Here is an 18,670-nt window from a genome sequence, read left to right as displayed (position 1 = left end):
TATGAAGTGTCCATGGCTTATCTTGTTCTCCTAGTTTGATGCCACAGTACGCACAGTAGGCCTTTCTCACGAACTGTGTCATACTGTATTGTGCCGCTGTTTCATCGGCATTAAACTTTCACATTCACAGCAGAATATACCTGGACTGTTCGTGCAGCCACTACGCGACATGTTGATGTAAGTTCAATATAAAAATTAACAAGTGTGTCGCTCAGTTACAGGACACTACCTATTCTCATTAGCAAGCCGAAGTACAACCCATACCAAAGCGCAGAAAGCACTGCAACAGAATGGCGCTAATCAGCAGGACCTCCTGTGTTATACATTGTTGTCAACTGTAGGATGTGAGTGTGATTATGCAGGGTTGCCAGATGGCAAAATTTCAAAAAAACTTCAAGGCAACATTTTTCCTAACAAAGTAATGTATGTATTGGTTTATGTGTATATAAGAAGAAATATCAGGTTTTTAAAGAAGTAATATTGGATTGTTGATGTGATGCGGCAAAAATAATGTTGGATCTTTTGTCAGGATGCAAAAGCCATCCTAAATATCTATACAGGATGGTAGTAATGAAACCATCGCAGGGCAGTGTTACTATTCCACTTACAGAGGTGCCAACCTTTGAAGTGGATTATCAGTAATCGCCCTCCGCCCCCGAGAAAAATTTCGAGCCAAGTCCAAAGCATGCCTCTTCCTTCTCGATAATGACACCACTTTATCCCTTCCCTCTAGCAATCTATTCGAAAGTATATCATATTACATACTAACATTTGCACACAACCTGTTAGTTCTGTGAAAAAACTTTCCTTGTACGTGTTTCTCATGCAGCAGCTGTTTTTCGGTGTGGTTTTTCTTGAAGCATCCTTCCCACTGTGATGAGTGATTACATTTTCGTCTCCTGAACCATAAGCGATTCCAGTGCAGATGTGCTTAATGTAGGCCTCACTTCTTTCTCAATCCTTCTATCAACTGTCAGGTACACTTAACACAGCAAATACAACAATACTGAAGGATTTATAGTGGAGAAGAGCAGCACCTGAGCTCGTTCAATCACAATGAATTTTACAATGCTTATGGGTAGCAAAAAGAAGTCACGATCGAATAAGTATCGTTGCCAACTCACGAGCATTGAAATGAGGACGATTCAAGAGAGAAGCTCGAAAAGATTGAACATATTCCCTTTTCTTTTTCTTCCGTAGAAAATTATTTTTCATGATAATGTTAGCTTTTCCGTAATAATTTCCCCTTTGACCGTAATTCCGTAATCGTGAGGTGAAATCTGTGATAATTACGGACAATCCGTAATAGTTGGCACCTCTGCATATATGAGGACAGTAGGGAAGAGTGTTGTACCTTGGAACAGTTGCATTATCTTTAATCTTAGTAAACATTCTTTGGAACAGTTGAGTTGAGTTCATTACTTTGCCACCCTGGGCAGCACAGTTTGTCTGGGGGCATCCATTGTGGTTTCAGTTCCAAGTCATTTAATTGTAAAGCATTTTGGTACTTGAAAGTATTTTAATTTAAAGTGATTTCAAATTAGCATATGTAAAAGAGATTCAATATTTACACTAAGTTAGTATGTAAATGGGCTAACTTCTACACAGGTTACATTTATTTCTACCTAACCAAGAAATTCATGTTTTTTCTGAAATGGCTACATCATGTACGTTGGAACACGCACATTCTTTTAGATGCTATTTTGATACATTAACTTGTTCTTATTCTGTATTCACCTGAATCCAACTCAGTATTAATAGATCTAGACCCAATAATCTGAAGTTTTCTACAGATCTTGATCATTTCTTGATCAAAACAAACGTCCTCTCGTATCACCTCAAATTATCAGGCCCTTCCCCACAGCTGAAGAGAGGAAACCAGGGAGCACCAGGGGAGGAAGGAAAGGGAAGTCAACAATCCTAACAGGTACTCCTGACGAATATGATCTCCAACCTAACTTGTCCACTATGAAAGAAAATAATGAATAATCTTTGACTGCAAAGAAAAGGACTGAAAGGAATATTTTCCATTCAGAAGAGGAACCTGATTTTGTGTCTAGTGGTAGTGAAGCAAATTATGCAGCTGATCTGCTGGAAGAACAGCAAGAGGATGACTTTGCATTAGGCCTACACTTTGACCACCCATGTCTTCCAGGAGAATTCGTTCTGATTCAGTCTCTTGTGAGCCTACATTATGTTGGTAAAATACATGAATGTGAGAAATGTTTTTCTTAGTATAAAATTAAGTTTTGAAAGAGACAGGGTAATACTAAAAACTTCATCTTTGATAAAGATACACTATATGATGTTCCCAAGGAAGACGTCATAATGAAATTGCCTCAGCCAAATGTCTCTGGTGGCACCCAGCGACAAAAGAAACAGATGCACTTTGAAATAGATTTCATAACTTCCAGGTACAATGTTCACTGGAACAAATCTGTGTTTGATTGTGCTGTTGCTATAATATGAAGGGAAACTGACAACAAAACTAGTTTAATCTGATTCTTTTTATTTTCTTATTAATAGTCATTTTTATCAAAAGTTAAGTCATTTTTTGGAGACTTGCAATGAGAGAATAATACTGTGTCCAGTGACACAACCTGTTTAATATTATGTATACATGTACAGATGAATAACATCATTCCTTGTGAAAAATATAATATTTTTGTAATATTCAGTAATTTTGTTATGACTGTTAAACTGACTTGGAACATGTTGCAGAGTTCAACAAAATGTTTTTTAAAAACTTAACTCTGACACTGAGCACAGTGCAAACTGCATCAAAATAGGTGGAAGTACCTATATTAATGAAGAATAATAAGTAGGAATCATGAAATACAAAAAAGAGAAATTTAAAAAAAATATTTAAAAACTGTTCCAAGCTACAACACTCTCCCGTACCATAAACTGGGATGAATAGGGACAGATTTTAAGGTTTTCTAACAATAAATCCAGAAATAAGAGTTGCAATATACTTCTTGCTCTTTGAAGTCAAAAATTGTCACATGCTATCTTTAGAACCAAGTATCTTACCCATAGTAATTAATAATTTTGAATAATTTGCCATTAAAGTGTGTCCCTACTCGCCCCAGAGATGGAGTCATTAGGGACAGTCATGCTTAAAAATAGAAAGTCCTATTCGAAAAGCCATTGGGGTTATTAGGGACACAGATAAATATAAGAAAATACAAGATATTAGAATCATTCCGTATTGACGGTTTTCACTTTACAAAGGTAAAAAATTGAGTGTATCCTCCTAATTCATTAGATGGAGTAATCAAATTCAAACATGTTTCAGCTCATTTGAGCCATCATCAGTGAAAAAAGGGGAAGAGTTGAAATAATTTACATAATACAAGCCTTAAATAATGTCAAAAAACATAATGAAGGAACAAATGAAAAAACAAAATAGAGACATGAGGGAAACAAAATTAGCACAATATACAATACTTACAACATCATGTGGAGCAAAAAACAACTCTCTGCGATAAAATACAGTGAAAATAGGGGTTAATACAAAACATAATTGAAACTTAAAACTGTGTTAACCTAAGAAGAAAAGAAATGAAAACAAATGATACAGATGGAAATGAGCAATAAGTGCACATAGTGAGGTTGCGGACCTCTTAGTTTACAAAATATTGGTTTTATAACAAATCAAAACAAGATGAAATCACTGTGTCGAAAATTCAGGCCGAAAGTCTCTATGTGGAAACACTTTCACATCGAATGGCTAGGGGGGGAGTGGGAGCGAAAATGTTTGAGAAATCAAGCCTGAGATAACGTGCAGACGAAATGCCTGTGACAAGTGATGGAAAACGCTAATGAAATTTCAAACTTTAGAACAGCAGCATTCACAATATCTTCTCAATCTAGCAGTCCCATTCTTGATTATTGTTTCATAATGTTGGCTGGTTGGTTTGCCTTATTATAAAAGGTCGGAAGGGCCACGACATAAAATTCAGAAGCTGTGTTAGAGGAGATAACAGATGCATGGTAAACTGTAAGTGACCTAGTGGAAACCGTCAATGACTATATTAATAAAGCATACACATTTTTTGCAGACAACAACTTCATAATCTCTAAAAAAGATCCAACTAATAAAATACAAAGAGACCTAAAAACCATCCTCAAGGCCGCCACACTCGTTGAAAATTAAAAACCGTGGTAACTATAGGTTAAAACACCATGCTACTAGTTTTGACTGTTCTGGGAAGTCATGTTCAGTTTTTAACCCTCAAGTCATCTTCAGCCATAAATCTTAAAAATTGGCATCTCATGTCACTTAAATATAATGGTTAACACCTATTTTAATAATGAAATGAAATGGTGTATGGCTTTTAGTGCCGGGATGTGTCCGAGAACTTCGGCTCGCCAGGTGCAGGTCTTTTGATTTGACGCCCGTAGGCGACCTGTTTGAAATTTTCTTCACCAAACGAAAACAAAAAATAATTCATGCAGTAGAGGGTTAAAAGCTGAAACACCTGAAATAATTGCTTGGCAGTACAGATATCTTAAAGATATTCAAGATCTTCGGGCCCAGTGTTATGCTGACGTATACCTAGACGAAACATGGTTCAACAGTAAAAGTTGGAGAATGAAGAACTGGACAGATGATTCTGACAATTGTGCTGTAACAACCCCATTCAACAAAGGTGATTCATTGTGGTGGATGGTGTGGTTTTATTAGTGATGCTCTTCTAGTCACACATACTAAAATGGCGGATGCTCCCGCGGATTACCGTGGCATGAAATCAGAAATCTGTGAAAACTGGTTTGAAGAGAAGATACTACAATGCTTACAAGGACCATCTGTGATAGTTATAGACAAAGCCTGCTGCCACAGCCGTGTATTTAACCCTAAACCCAATCAATCCTGGAAAAAAGATCGAATCCTTCAATATATGATCGATAAAAATATTCCTGTCCCTCATCCTGTTCCTGTAATTCGGGTACTTCTCGAAATTATTGTGGAGAACACGCCTATTGGAGAAAGAAAAGAAAGTTATGTTGTAGACGAATTGGCAGCCAGTTATGGGCGTACAGTCTTGTGCATACCGCCGTATGAAATGAAAATCCACAGCCTGTTTGCAGTAATTCGACCGGATCAGGAATGGAATGAATTAAACCCCCATCTAGCGGCGAGGATAGAAATTGTGCCGGCTGTCGAAGCCAGTCGCACTCCTCTGGGGCAATGATTAATACATGACAGTTGAAATGAAATTATATTGGAGAGTGTTTCTGGACTGAAATATGACAGAGAAAACTGGAATACCCGGAGAAAAACCTGTTTTGCCTCTGCTTTGTCCAGCACAAATCTCACATGGAGTGACCGGGATTTGAACCACGGAACCCAGAGGTGAGGGGCTGACATGCTGCGCCTGAGCCACGGAGGCTCTTGCATGCCGCCATACCACTGCATTTTTTATCCCATTGAGATGGTGTGGCCGGAGATAAAGTGGAGGCCCACATCAGGAAATCTAAGAAAGAAACTATTGGAAGAAATTATTCAATCATTGAACGAAGCCTGCATGCTCATGACACCTGACAAGTGGAGAAATTACATCAGCCACGTGGAGAAAATAACTACAAGAACATCCAGTCCATTTTTCACAATGAGAGGATTTGCATACAGCTAACAGATTCTTCTGAAGAGGAAGACGACAAGGATTAAGGTAAAATTGTAATAAGAAGAAATTTAATGTATTAAAGGTTAATAGTTTTTCTGTGGACCCACTCTTCAAATTAAACGCCTGTTTTTTTTTTTTTTTTTACTTTTAACAATATTGTATGAATAATAAAGTAAAGTAAAAAAGTAAAAAAAACCAAAAAAAAAAAAACAATATGCCAACCTATTTGAAGCCGAACACCCTAAAGTGGGAGTTAATGCCTTAAAGTGTATTGTTTTCCCTTAACTATCAGAGGCTACTGTCTACACCACGGAGGAGCCAATAATTATACTAATTATGAATAATTAAGTTGTTTCTTCATTCAGTATGAATAAAGTATTATTTTTACTTTTCAAAATGGTTTACATTACAAAGTGTGCAGCCTATTTGTGGGATAAAATTGGGTCATTTGATCATTAATTCTGTTAACAATTATATAATAATAATAATAATAATAATAATAATAATAATAATAATAATAATAATAATAACTATTATTATTATATTATATTATATTATTATTATATTATATTATTATATATTATTATTATTATTATAATAATAATAACTATTATTATTATTATTATTATTATTATTATTATTATTCATGTGGCTGTTTCAGCCTTATAATGAATGCAGATAAAATATTTGTATGTGGTATATTAAAATAGAGCTGGTTGACTGTTCATAAAATGTATTTTGGTGTGGCATTGTTTATGGTCTTTCGTAGTCCCACTGCCCTTCTTGGGGCTCAAGTTGTTAATGCTTGGTGTTGAAACCATCTGCTTATACAATACAATATCGTAACAGAAATAATTCTATTGTTTTGGTGATCAAGCCTGCCAGGTTATGTTAGGTCATAAAATAATTTTAAATAAGGTCTTCAGATGCATGTGATTTTATCCATAAGCTGAAGAACAGAAGTTTGATATTCTCGAAACATGTACTTGTGTATATACAGTACTAGCTGTTATACCCGTGCTTCGCTACAGAATTTTATATTGTATACATAAATCTAGGTTAGGTAGAGTACACGTTGTGAGCAAGATTGTATTAAATTGCTTTGCACTTAACTTTACCCTAGAAATGCAACAGGGAAGTCACATAAACGTATTTTCTCGTATGAAGACTGAGTTAGGTAATTTTCATTGTAATGGTAGGACCCCTTGCCTACCATCAGTAACAATCAGGTTGGGTAGTTTTCATTGTAATGGCAGACGCTCACTCTCCACCTGCTTTTTTACATCCTCAGAAAGACTGTCTTAGTAGTTTTCCCAACTGAAATGAACATAGGTCATTACAATAACGTCAGTAGGAATGGCACGATTAAAAGCAATGCTTTCATATGAAATACTCGATCAAATTAAAAACAACACATTTTCTCACTTTTAACGAACAATACTACACTTCCGATCTAACAATCCAAAGTCCCAGAGCTGAAATGACCAAGCCGCAGTCATCCGTGATCCGTGAACACCCTTCGTCTTATTTCGGCCGGGTGGGGGTGTCGAATAGTGGAGACTCGCCGGGCAAAAACTATGCCCCTTTTACTAATCTGTTTCCTAGGAGTACCCGATGAGTCTGAAAATCTCACCTCACTACACAGGCAGCGGTAAAATCTACCTGACTTGGAGGCAACTTCTTCCTCCAAGCCAGAGGAGAAACCCCCTCTTCACTGCTAATTTTGAATAAAATGAATGTAGAATTTAATAAAAGTGAAGAGCAAGAAGCGCTTTTTAAGAAACAGCTCTTTTCAGGGTTGAATTTTAGGTTATTTAGTGAATTTAGTGCTATAATTTGGAATAGGCCTAAATTGTAAGTCTAGACCAGGTCATACTACTACTACTACTACTACTACTACTACTACTACTACTACTACTACTACTACCTTAAGTGTGTACACTGCTCATTCAAAACAGCGCGTCAGAGTAGGGATCGAATGGTTGGAATACTATGATGAACCAGTCTGTTACGTACCGGCAGTATCAGAAAATTTATGAACCAGAGGAATGGCAGGCTAGAGAAGAAAGTTTTCTAACTCTCCAGATATTTTCCGCCAATATTCAGTCAGGCTGTTATACTCGGTACGCAGCAATAATCCCATCTATCGCAGTTGAGCGGCAGCATAAGAGACAAAGAACATCACAACAAACAATGGTCAATGTAATATTATTGCTGATCAATGTTATGCGCTTTCAGTATTGTAGGCCTTCCCATTTAGTTTTCTTCCAACTCTGAAATATCACTCTTATTGTAGTCGGTACGGTAAAACTGAATAAAACATAAATGGTCGGAAATTGTATTCTCTATAACTTTTGTTATGTAGTACTTTTCGATAGAACCAATAACATAGGCATTTAAAAGTAAAAATTTTAGGCGCCTTCCCCTAAACTACAATTTCATTCAGGGTTAATAAAATTGTTTATAACTTAGACTGTAGTTTCTTATTCCCTGACTATATACCGACTTTCATTAAATTCTGTGTACCCTTTTTCTCGTGGATCGGCGTTGATATGGACTTGACAACAAAATTACAAATTCATGAATATCTGTGTTTTCAAAGCCGGTACGGTAACAATGTATGACATAAATTATAGGAAATTTAATTCTATATAACTTCCGTTATGTAGTATTTATCGATAGGACCACTAATATTATAAATATTTGAGAATTAAATTTTAGGCCTCCCCTAAACTACCATTTCACTCAGCGTGAGTAAAATGATTTATAGCCTAGATTGTAGTGGCTCATCCTCCGACTTCACATACTGATTTTCATTAAATTCTCTTCAGCCGTTTTCTCGTGATGCGTGTACATACATACATACAGACAGACAGACTGATACAGACAGACAGACAGATAGACAGAAATTACGGAAAAGTAAAAAGTGCATTTCCTTGTTACCATGGACATGACCGATAAAGAAATACCACTCTTTTCAAATTCTGAGCAATGTACAGATAAAACTCTTATTTTATATATATAGATATGTATTTGATGGTTTAGATATATATTTTTGAATTGTACTGACAAGGCAGACATTCACATAATTAACTGGTGCTAGTGAGGTAGACGATTTGGCAACTCCGGCTACAGTAGATGTAGTGAATCCTATAAGCTGCTAATAGGCACCGGGCTGCTGCTGAAGGGTAGTGGTGTGAGGCGAGGTCGCCATGTTTTGTCTCCAAGTATAACAGAGTTCATAAGAGATCACGATCCACAACTGAAACAACTTTTGGGGTTGTTAAAGGATTATTTCCCTGCTTGAAGTTGGGTCTTAAAATGAAATTATCCCAGGTTCCGCCTATTATAGTGGAACTTTTGTCCTACATACCATAGCCTTTGATCTCATACTTTTACAATTGGCTGTATGTCACACTGACACAGATAGGTCTTACTGCAACGATGGGATAGGAAACAGCTAGAAGTGAGAAGGAAGTGGCCGTGGCCTTAATTAAGGTACAGCCCCAGCATTTGTCTTGTGTGAAAATGGGAAACGACAGAAAACCATCTTCAGGGCTGCCAACAGTGGGGTTCGAACCCACTATATACCGAACGCAAGCTCACAGCTGAGCGCCCCTGACCATTCGGCCAATTCGCTTGGTTTTTTAATTTTTATTGCGTGTTTTGCCTCCAGACACTTCATTCTTCTCTGGTAGAAGTTTTCCCTTCAACGCTCTGTTTCAGCTTTTTTTCTTTTGAAGACGTGAAGTTCATCTGTTGGGGCCAGGGCTAACACCCGTGTCTGGTACTTGTTCCTAAAATCAGACAGTCAGAATTGAAATGCGAGAATGTGATGATGATGGAGTAGTAAGAAACAGTTAAGCATGTGAAAATTGTCTTTAATTGAATATGTACTGTAATATCTATCTGAATTAACACCTACATAAAGTTTGTTGCAACATACAGCAGTAACGTTACTTGATACATTACCTTGTTGTAAGAAACCCACTGACAATTATTTCCTTCACGAATGCAACAGATTGCAACTGACATTGTGATTCGCTCACTTCATTTTCCATTCTAAGTGCAGGATCCTCATCACATCACATTTACGAATATCTAAGTAATAAAAGTAGGCATTATGTACTTCCACAGTGAATGTACACTGTATTTAGTTACCTGTTATTAGTCATCATGGGGTAGTTTGTAATTTTTGTGGGAGTTACTTATGACCAATTAATTAAGGGAAAGGCATTATTGCAATATTCACTAGAACAAAAAACAAACTCACATCAGACGTAGTCCTGTGTATCAGTAACTACGTTACCATTGTAAATTAGTATGCACGCTTGCAAAAAGCGTAGCGTCATTTGGCCCATATTCCTAGTAATTCAAATAAGAATTTCATGGTTAACATACCAAAAATAACTTCTGGGTGGAAGTTCATATTGCAGTTGGACTCACAGGCTAGTGAAAGAAATTTTGTTTCGGTCTAGTTTTATCCACCGCAGGTTGTACAAATGGACCTCCTCCTGTTGACCTAGTAAGAATGTACTATTGGTTAAGTACGGTATTTTGAAGTCTCAACTGGTGATTAATACGTAAATAGCCTATGCAATATTTCTGTACTTATCATCTGCAGCAGACTTCTTCATTTCATGCTCTTGTAACATAATTGCAAGGTTTTCCAATCCCATCGTGTCACATTTGCATAGGAATTGAAGTCTGAAACTACTACTTTCCAGGCATTTTCCTTCTGTTTCATACTTACAGCATTAGTCTTCCTATTTTCAATTGTATTCTTATATTTTGTAACAACTAAATCAGTTAACAAAACAAGTCCTTTTCGTTTGTTGGGAAATTTGGCGTTCTGGGGTTTGTTTCTTTTTCTTCATGCTTTTCTATGTCAGTGTCCATTTTTCAGTCAGTGTCTCTTGAGATTTGATTGACACTACATCAAAAAGAACAAAAGGATGAAATTGGGACATTACTACCAACATACTCCTGATTATTTTGAATTCCCCACGCTGTTTACATTGTTGTCAAGCGAAATTCTATGGTCACGGAGCAAAGTTGATCAGATCATGAGATCCGAAATCAACATTATGCAACACAATGAGCATTATGGAAAGGATCATTTTCTGATCTCGAACCAGAATTGACCCCGGATCAACTATGTTTATACAGTCTGCCCTTGGACTCCTCTATCAAGTCCTGAGATACACATTCATACAGACTACATGTTTCAATATCATTGTTCAAAATTGACTACATACAAATATCCTGCACTCGCAATAAGAAATTATTCATAAGATCCATCAATTTATATTCCTACTTTAAGATGTGTTTCTGGTCCTTCAATAATTACTATAAACAACAAACAGGACTACATTTATAGATATTACAGTTTGTTTTTTCCAAAGTGGAAACATTCCTAAGACATCACAGTTTTAATATGTATTCGGTACCTTGTATATATGTTTTCCTGAACAGTAAGGATTTTTTTATAAATAGTTTATTCACAAGAAGGACAAGTGACAAAACAATAAAACACACATGCGCATGTTGGATTTTAATTTTAAGTTTTGATTGTTCTTGTGTATAATTTAGTCCTTTTGGATTACGACTTTTTACTAGTAATAAGATTATATTTAGTAGCTGAAGATGTTCTCGGAGGAGAACGAAACATGTCTTGCAATAAATAGTATGACTGAATTCCGTTGTATTAGTACTGAAATGGTGGGCCAGTACATTCCTCAAAAGAGTTATGTAAAATGCTGCTTTGAGTCATGACTTAGCCAGCTGGTAGATTTTCTTTTCTTCCTCCATGGAGTTCATTTATTTATACAGTCCTTGGGAATAGCTCTTCTTATGAATACATCATTCTTGGATTTCCTCCATGCGCTTATGTACTCTTGACTATCCTTAAGTTACCCTGCTTGCCATTTCTTTTACTGCACTATTTGTTGCACCTCATCATTCCACAAACTAGTCTTGCCAATCTGCAAAGGAGTGGTCTGGTTTTGTAGAGCTGAGAATTCATTTTACACCTTTAATGATTGTTCTACTCTTATCAGTCCATGCGTTATCAGTTGGAAAACTAGTCTCTTCTTCCTGGCCGCTTCCCAGTTACCAGCACTTTGTATGTATTCAGCCTTGTTATACGGCTGTATATCTTTCCTGATGTCAACACTATTTGGAAGATGGTAATCACTATTGTGTGTTGTGGTGGTTTGTACCTAGTGAGAATGTTGTGTAAAGATGATGTATTAAAACAAACACAAACACTCAGTCTCTGAACCAAAGCAATTAACTATATACAGTAAATTCCTCAACCCAACCAGTAATCAAACCCAGAGTCTTATGAACTGAAGGCCAGTAATATGACCATTCGGCCAAGGAGCCGGGCATCAATTGGGAAAGCAGTAACTGGAGGAAACTTGAATGCATGTGTAAGTCATGCAGTTTCCACCATTTGATCTTTTCAGGCCCAGTCCGATCAACTTTTCTTGCATTTTCAGATTTTTATTACCAACCAGAATTCAAAGTCCATCTTCATCATGTGTGCCATATCTGATGTTTCTGTTATTGTTGTACCCATCACTGAAGCTTCCGATGTGTCCATTTAGGTTACCACACAAGATTAGGAGGTCTTCCAGGGCACATTTGTTAGTATAATATTGTAATTTTGACCAAAATGGTCCTTTATCTTCCTCTTTGTTTCCACTCTGGATGTATTAGCAGGGAAGATGCATAGTTGTCTTGTTGCAGCGTCTGTAATTACGGACATGATTTTGAACATCATTTATGTCAGTCTCTATTGTCATCATTCCTGTCACAAATTCAAATTCCTACGCACAGTAACAAACTCCTTTATCCATCTAACTTAGCATATAACACCGGGTGAATTAGCTCCCTCTGTGGATCAGTGATAGAGTGTCGGCTCCCGCGGGTTCAAACTCGGCAGAGTAGTCGGATTTTTGAAGGGTGGACGAAAGTCCATTCGACACTCCTTGTCATACAATGTCAGCATGTAAAGTATCTCCAGTTAGACATTTGGTGTTTAGCCTAAAAAGTTAATTAAAACTTAGACATAGATGCTGAAGAGATTCGATTTACTCTGCCACCTAGTAGGCCTAGAGTAAAATTGAACGTTGAAATTGACGAGCAGTCAGTCAGATGGCATCAAATTAAAATGCCTACATATAGTAGCTGAGGCCATACGGTTATTATTATTATTATTATTATTATTATTATTATTATTATTATTATTATTATTATCATCATCATCATCATCTCCTGAAGTTTTTAAAGCTGCTACGTCAGTCAGTTGTTAAACATTCTTCTTTCTACTCTCAATACTTCTATAACCGAGCTCGATAGCTGCAGTCGCTTAAGTGCGCCCAGTATCCAGTATTCGGGAGATGGTAGGTTCGAACCCCACTGTCAGCAGCCCTGAAAATGGTTTTCCGTGGTTTCCCATTTTCACACCAGGCAAATGCTGGGGCTGTACCTTATTTAAGGCCACGGCCACTTCCTTCCCAATCCTAGCCCTTTCCTGTCCCATCGTCGCCGTAAGACCTATCTGTGTCGGTGCGACGTAAAACAACTAGCAAAAAAAAAAAAAAAAACTTCTATAAACTATTGCGTAGCACTCTCAGACCAGAACATAACACTGTTGAGAAAAATGTATCCTCATTCCACGTTAGCAACGTGGACACTCTCATTGTCCCAAGGGTTTAATGAGTCTATGACTATAGTTAAGAGAAGATTTCTCAAAGCAGTAATCAAACCACTACAATCACACTTTGACACTTTACACCAGACTGACTAAAAGAGAAGAGGGAACTTATCGTTTGGCTTTTAGTGCTTGGAGTATCGGAGGATATATTCATGGGCGACCTGCCCATCTGGATGTTGGATGATGATAATAATGAGATAGGGAGATGGTGAAATCTGGTGTCGGCATGTAGCTTACTACTATCAAGTAACACCAAGAGGCCTACTCAAAGCTTTACATCCCCATCTGACGGATGAATCACCATCAACAGCATTATATGCCCTCACTCCATATGAACACTGTGGAGAGGTTTGGAATTGAACCCAGGCTTTTGGCACGCAATCTAGTGATTAGAAATTGTATACCTACCTCTCCTACCCTGCCAGCCAACATTCTGATGGTGAATATTTTTTCGACCAATGTGACACGAACCTGCTAACTATGGTGTAAGGCCCTGTAGATTTGAGGCGTTAATGATCTTGGCCATCTGGCGCCGAGTAAGAGAAAACTAAGAAGGCACACTGACAGTGAAAACAATTTAATTTCTCACCGCAAGTGGTTGAAGAAAACAATGATTCATTGTACTCAATGAAGGTTTTAAGTAATTGTTTTCATTGTGGGCTGTAGTTTCCCGTACTGAATTTAAAAAGCTATTTGATCATGATCTTTAAGTACATTAAGGTATATCCATGCTTAATAATTAATAAGTTACTTTTTTTTTAATTTACAGGTATATTATCCATCTTTTGTGCTCAAGCTGGAGCTAAGAAAGTCTATGCAGTTGAAGCTAGCAGGGTTGCCAAACTAGCACAAAAAACCATAGAAGATAACAATTTGTCTCACATTATACAGGTATGATATGAACTCGGTTTTGTATTTCCTGATATACACTGGTCGACATAGAAAGTGCCAAAGTATTATTTGCTTTACGTCCCACTAACTGCTTTTACTGTTTTCGGAGATGCCGAGGTGTCAGAATCAGAATTTAGACCCACAGGAGTTCTTTTATGTGCCAGCAAATCTACCGGCACAAGGCTGACATATTTGAGCACCTTCAAATACCACCGGACTGAACCAGGATCGAACCTGGCAAGTTGTGGTCAGAAGCCTAGCGCCTCAACCGTGTGAGCCACTAAACCCTTCTCACTCCTTGCCCTTTCCTATCCCATCGTCGTCATAAGACCTATCTCTATCGGTGCGATGTAAAGCAGTTTGTAAAACCTTACTTGCAAGTTTATGAATCCGTCACTGGCTAAGAAATCATATATGACAAACCAGCAGAAATTTGTCCTTCACATACAGATGATGCATTGTTTAACATATTTACTCCCAGCTCCCTCAATGGGTGTTTAAATCATACAGCCCAGCGATTTTTAGATGCCACCCTGACTCGCTAGGTAGCATGTAACACACAGCTTTAACTTGGGATCACTCCTGTTTTATAAACCCTAAAAATTTGATAATTTGTACATACGTTCACAAGTTGATCTAGTACGACTTTTTACTTGCCATTACTATTTGTTTCATCACTCAGTGCCACTTGAATTCCAACTGCTCACTTCAGAGACCTTGGGATTGGCACGTGTTTATTTAGATCTTGCATCCCAAAATGCGGGAAATTATCCCAGGCTGTAGTAAAATGTTCTTCTGCCCGCTGTCTACCTACAAACTGATACGCTCTGTCATCTAATGTACATTTGAACGTAAAAAGTTGGCGCAAATTCAAATCCGACTAAGGTTGGATATGGGAATGACTGTGTTAATATCTACAAAGCACCCTTCCATTTGGACTCCATTTGTTGCTATACAGGCAATGATGTGGTGAGGTTTTCCATCTTACAGACTCCAGATAGTGTCAAGGCACATTCACCTGTCTTGCTGCACCTGCACACTTAGATCATCCAGTGCTGTTCTGATGGTTGACAGTGATGTAGACATCACCCTATAACATATCACATTCCAAATCAAGTGGAGTTAAATCTGGTGATCTTGTGGGCCAAGGAATGAAGTCCACAACTTTTAGAGCCTGTTGGATGATGTGAGCTGTATTGCCATAAACATTATCTTGCTGCATGGTGGGATTTGGTATACTGTACAAAAATAATGGCAGAAAATGAGGCTCCTTGAGCCTACTTGTGTTATCACTGTACTGTCTCCATGTCATCAACAAACCCTAGAGGCGATCGGGAGTCATAACTGATTGCACCCCAAATTATAACATCTGGTGTATGGGACATATGGCATTGTTGTGGATTGTTGTGTTGGCCTCCATCATGCCAAACTCTTATGTGACATATCTGCACTAAGTTTGACGCGGAACTTATCAGAGGGAACAATGCGTTGTCATCCCTACATCCAATTGTGTATTCACGACATACCTCATGATGTGGATGGGTCAAAGGCAAACATTGTAGAGGGTGGATGCCATGCCTGTAACCCGGGCTCCCATTCGAATGGGGATGGATGATTCTAGTTTAGATTGGTAAATACAGTGCATGCCTCCCATACTGCAGGATCTCGCACCGGATGAGGCATCACTGCCTGCTTCTGCATGTTGATGGATTGATAATCTTATGTCTGTCTGGTGGAACCAGTACTTGGTCTACGTGACATACAGCCTATACATATTGTGTGTAGCAGTAGCAGCTGCACAGGCAGTGCGACTGGCTAAATGATTAATTGACCTTCCAACTTCGTGTATTCCAACAATTGAAACCAATTTAAATGTATCTCAGTGGTGATATTTGACTTAAGTATGCTGTGACATACTTCCAACAATATGATATACTTCCAACAATTGAAGCCAATTTAAATGTATCTCAGTGGTCATACTAACCAAAAATGCAGAAAATGTGCACTTTTTCAAAAAAGTATCGATTGTGACACACACACAGTTTTGACTAACCAGCCTGTGCTGTGGTCCTGTATGCACTAGGTAATGACAAATACTGCCCACACATTATATAATGCAGTCATGTTTCCGAAGCTTCTCTTTATTGGTTTACATTTCTCCTGTGGTATGTCTGTATGGCATTAATTTTATGGCACATGGATGACTCCTTATGGATATAGCAGTTTCCATGTCCATTAGTATATTTGTATTTTTCAAAACATGTATTAATCAAAAACTTCTAGCCATAGACTTATGATGCATTTGTTTTTTGTTTTTTAATTTGCTTTACGTCGCACTGACACAGATAGGTCTTACGGTGACGATGGGATAGGAAAGGGCTAGGAGTGGGAAGGAAGCAGCCATGGCCTTAATTTACAGCCACAGCATTTGCCTAGTGTGAAAATGGGAGACTACGGAAAACCATCTTCAGGGCTGTCGACAATGGGGCTCAAACTCACTATCTCCCGAATGCAAGCTCACAGCTGCGCGACTCTGACTACACAGCCACTTGCTCGGTACATGCATTTGTAGTACTAGTGAAACGGAACAGTGAAATTGCTGGCTGCATTAGTAAATAATTCTTAGGTTAGCTTACGATGAGGATAGAAAGATTCCCTTGTCATTATTAGGTGCAGATATTTGGTATCTCATTTTCAAAAGCACATTTGTGATATGCAGTCTTGATACCTTCAGTCTCTGTAGTCTGTTACATCACTCTCTGTTGCATAAAATATTTCCTCAAGTTGCCAAATTCAGGTTATTCCAGAGATTAGATTAGTTTTGATTTCAGTATTCAGTTAAATTTGATTCTGTTCAATTTCTTTGTCACCTGTGGTGTCAGTACTACTACAATTACAAAAGATAAATAATACGGTAATTGAATTGATGAGTTTGAAAACCAGTCATCTTTATTGAGACTAATTTTACAGTACCGAGCTCAATAGCTGCAGTCGGTTAAGTGCGGCCAGTATCCAGTATTCGGGAGATAGTGGGATCGAACCCCACTGTCGGCAGCCCTGAAGATGGTTTTTCGTGGTTTCGCACGGTCGCTTCCTTCCCACTCCTAGCCCTTTCCTGTCCCATTGTCGCCATAAGACCTATCTGTGTCGGTGCAATGTAAAGCCGATAGCAAAAAAATTTTACAGTAGAGACAAAGATCTAATTTTTTTGAATACTCATGTGACATATTGGACTTTTTCATTATTTTTACATTAGATTATGCCCGGCTAAAGCCTCCGTGGCTCAGGCGACAGCGCACCGGCCTCTCACCGCTGGGTTCTGTGGTTCAAATCCCGGTCACTCCATGTGAGATTTGTGCTGGACAAAGCAGATGCGGGACAGGTTTTTCTCTGGGTACTCCAGTTTTTGCTGTCATATTTCATTCCTGCAACACTCCCCAATATCATTTCATTTTATCTGTCAGTCATTAATCATTGCCCCAAAGGAGTGTGACAGGCTTCGGCAGCCGGCACAATTCCTATCCTCGCTGCTAGATGGGGCTTCATTCATTCCATTCCTGACTTGCTCAGATGACTGGAAACAGGCTGTGGATTTTAATTTTCGTTCTGCCTGGCTATTGCTATTTTGTGACAATAATACTTTTGTTATAAAAATAAATGAATAAGATTTTGAGCTGACTTGATTAAAATGTACTTCACATTATGTTTAAAAAAATTGAAATATTGATCATTCTTGGGTCAGAAATATAGTATATGAGATGATTCTCTCGCATCTACCAATTTTGTTTTATGCAGCCCAACAAACGTATGAAAACATTGTAAGGACAATATTTCTATACTGGTTACCTTTGTGGTACTGATGCCCCATAAACATAACATGCAAGCAATTATACCACACCCGACAGTTGCTATAGTCCGTTCAAAAAACATTACATCATTCATTTATTTATTTATTTATTTATTTATTTATTTATTTATTTATTTATTTTTTATGGCAAAACAAGGATACGTTATAAATACATATGAATACATATTTCTTAAATAAGTATGTAATTTACAGGTCAGCATTCAGAACTTAATGTCTGGACTTTTCAGCCAGTCCACTGCTTCTGTAGAGGCACTATGTAATTCTTGAACAGATCCATTGAATCTTTTTTTTTTGGGCAGTCCATAACAACGTACTGGATGGTTTGAGGCACATTATCACAGTCGCAGAATGGGTCTTCGGATTTTCTCCACTTGTGAAGCCAGAATTTACACCTTCCATTGTTTGTCCTGATTCTGTTTAGAGATGTCCATTCCCTTCTCGGTAAGTGGAAACCAGGAGGAGCTCTACGAGGATGGTGAATTAAACCCAGGTGGTCAGGATTTGAAGAGGTCCATTCTTCATGCCAGATCTCATCAGCATCAAAATTTGTTTCCAGGA

General features: G+C 37.8%; 1 protein-coding gene across 3 annotated transcripts in view; it reads left to right on the top strand.

Moving 5' to 3' along the window:
- The window catches only part of Art8 (Arginine methyltransferase 8), a 142,783-nt gene that overhangs the window by 90,819 nt on the left and 33,294 nt on the right, over positions 1–18,670 (top strand). For all 3 annotated transcript variants that reach the window (XM_067136776.2, XM_067136775.2, XM_067136777.2), the window contains one exon: positions 14,123–14,244. In XM_067136776.2, coding sequence (XP_066992877.1) covers positions 14,123–14,244 — 122 coding nt within the window. The remainder of the gene's footprint in view (positions 1–14,122; positions 14,245–18,670) is intronic.

Source organism: Anabrus simplex, chromosome 1, assembly GCF_040414725.1.
Source record: "Anabrus simplex isolate iqAnaSimp1 chromosome 1, ASM4041472v1, whole genome shotgun sequence".
NCBI classification, from domain to species: domain Eukaryota; kingdom Metazoa; phylum Arthropoda; class Insecta; order Orthoptera; family Tettigoniidae; genus Anabrus; species Anabrus simplex.
The sequence above is the reverse complement of the archived record's forward strand: the minus strand, read 5'-3'. Positions and strand labels throughout refer to the sequence as shown.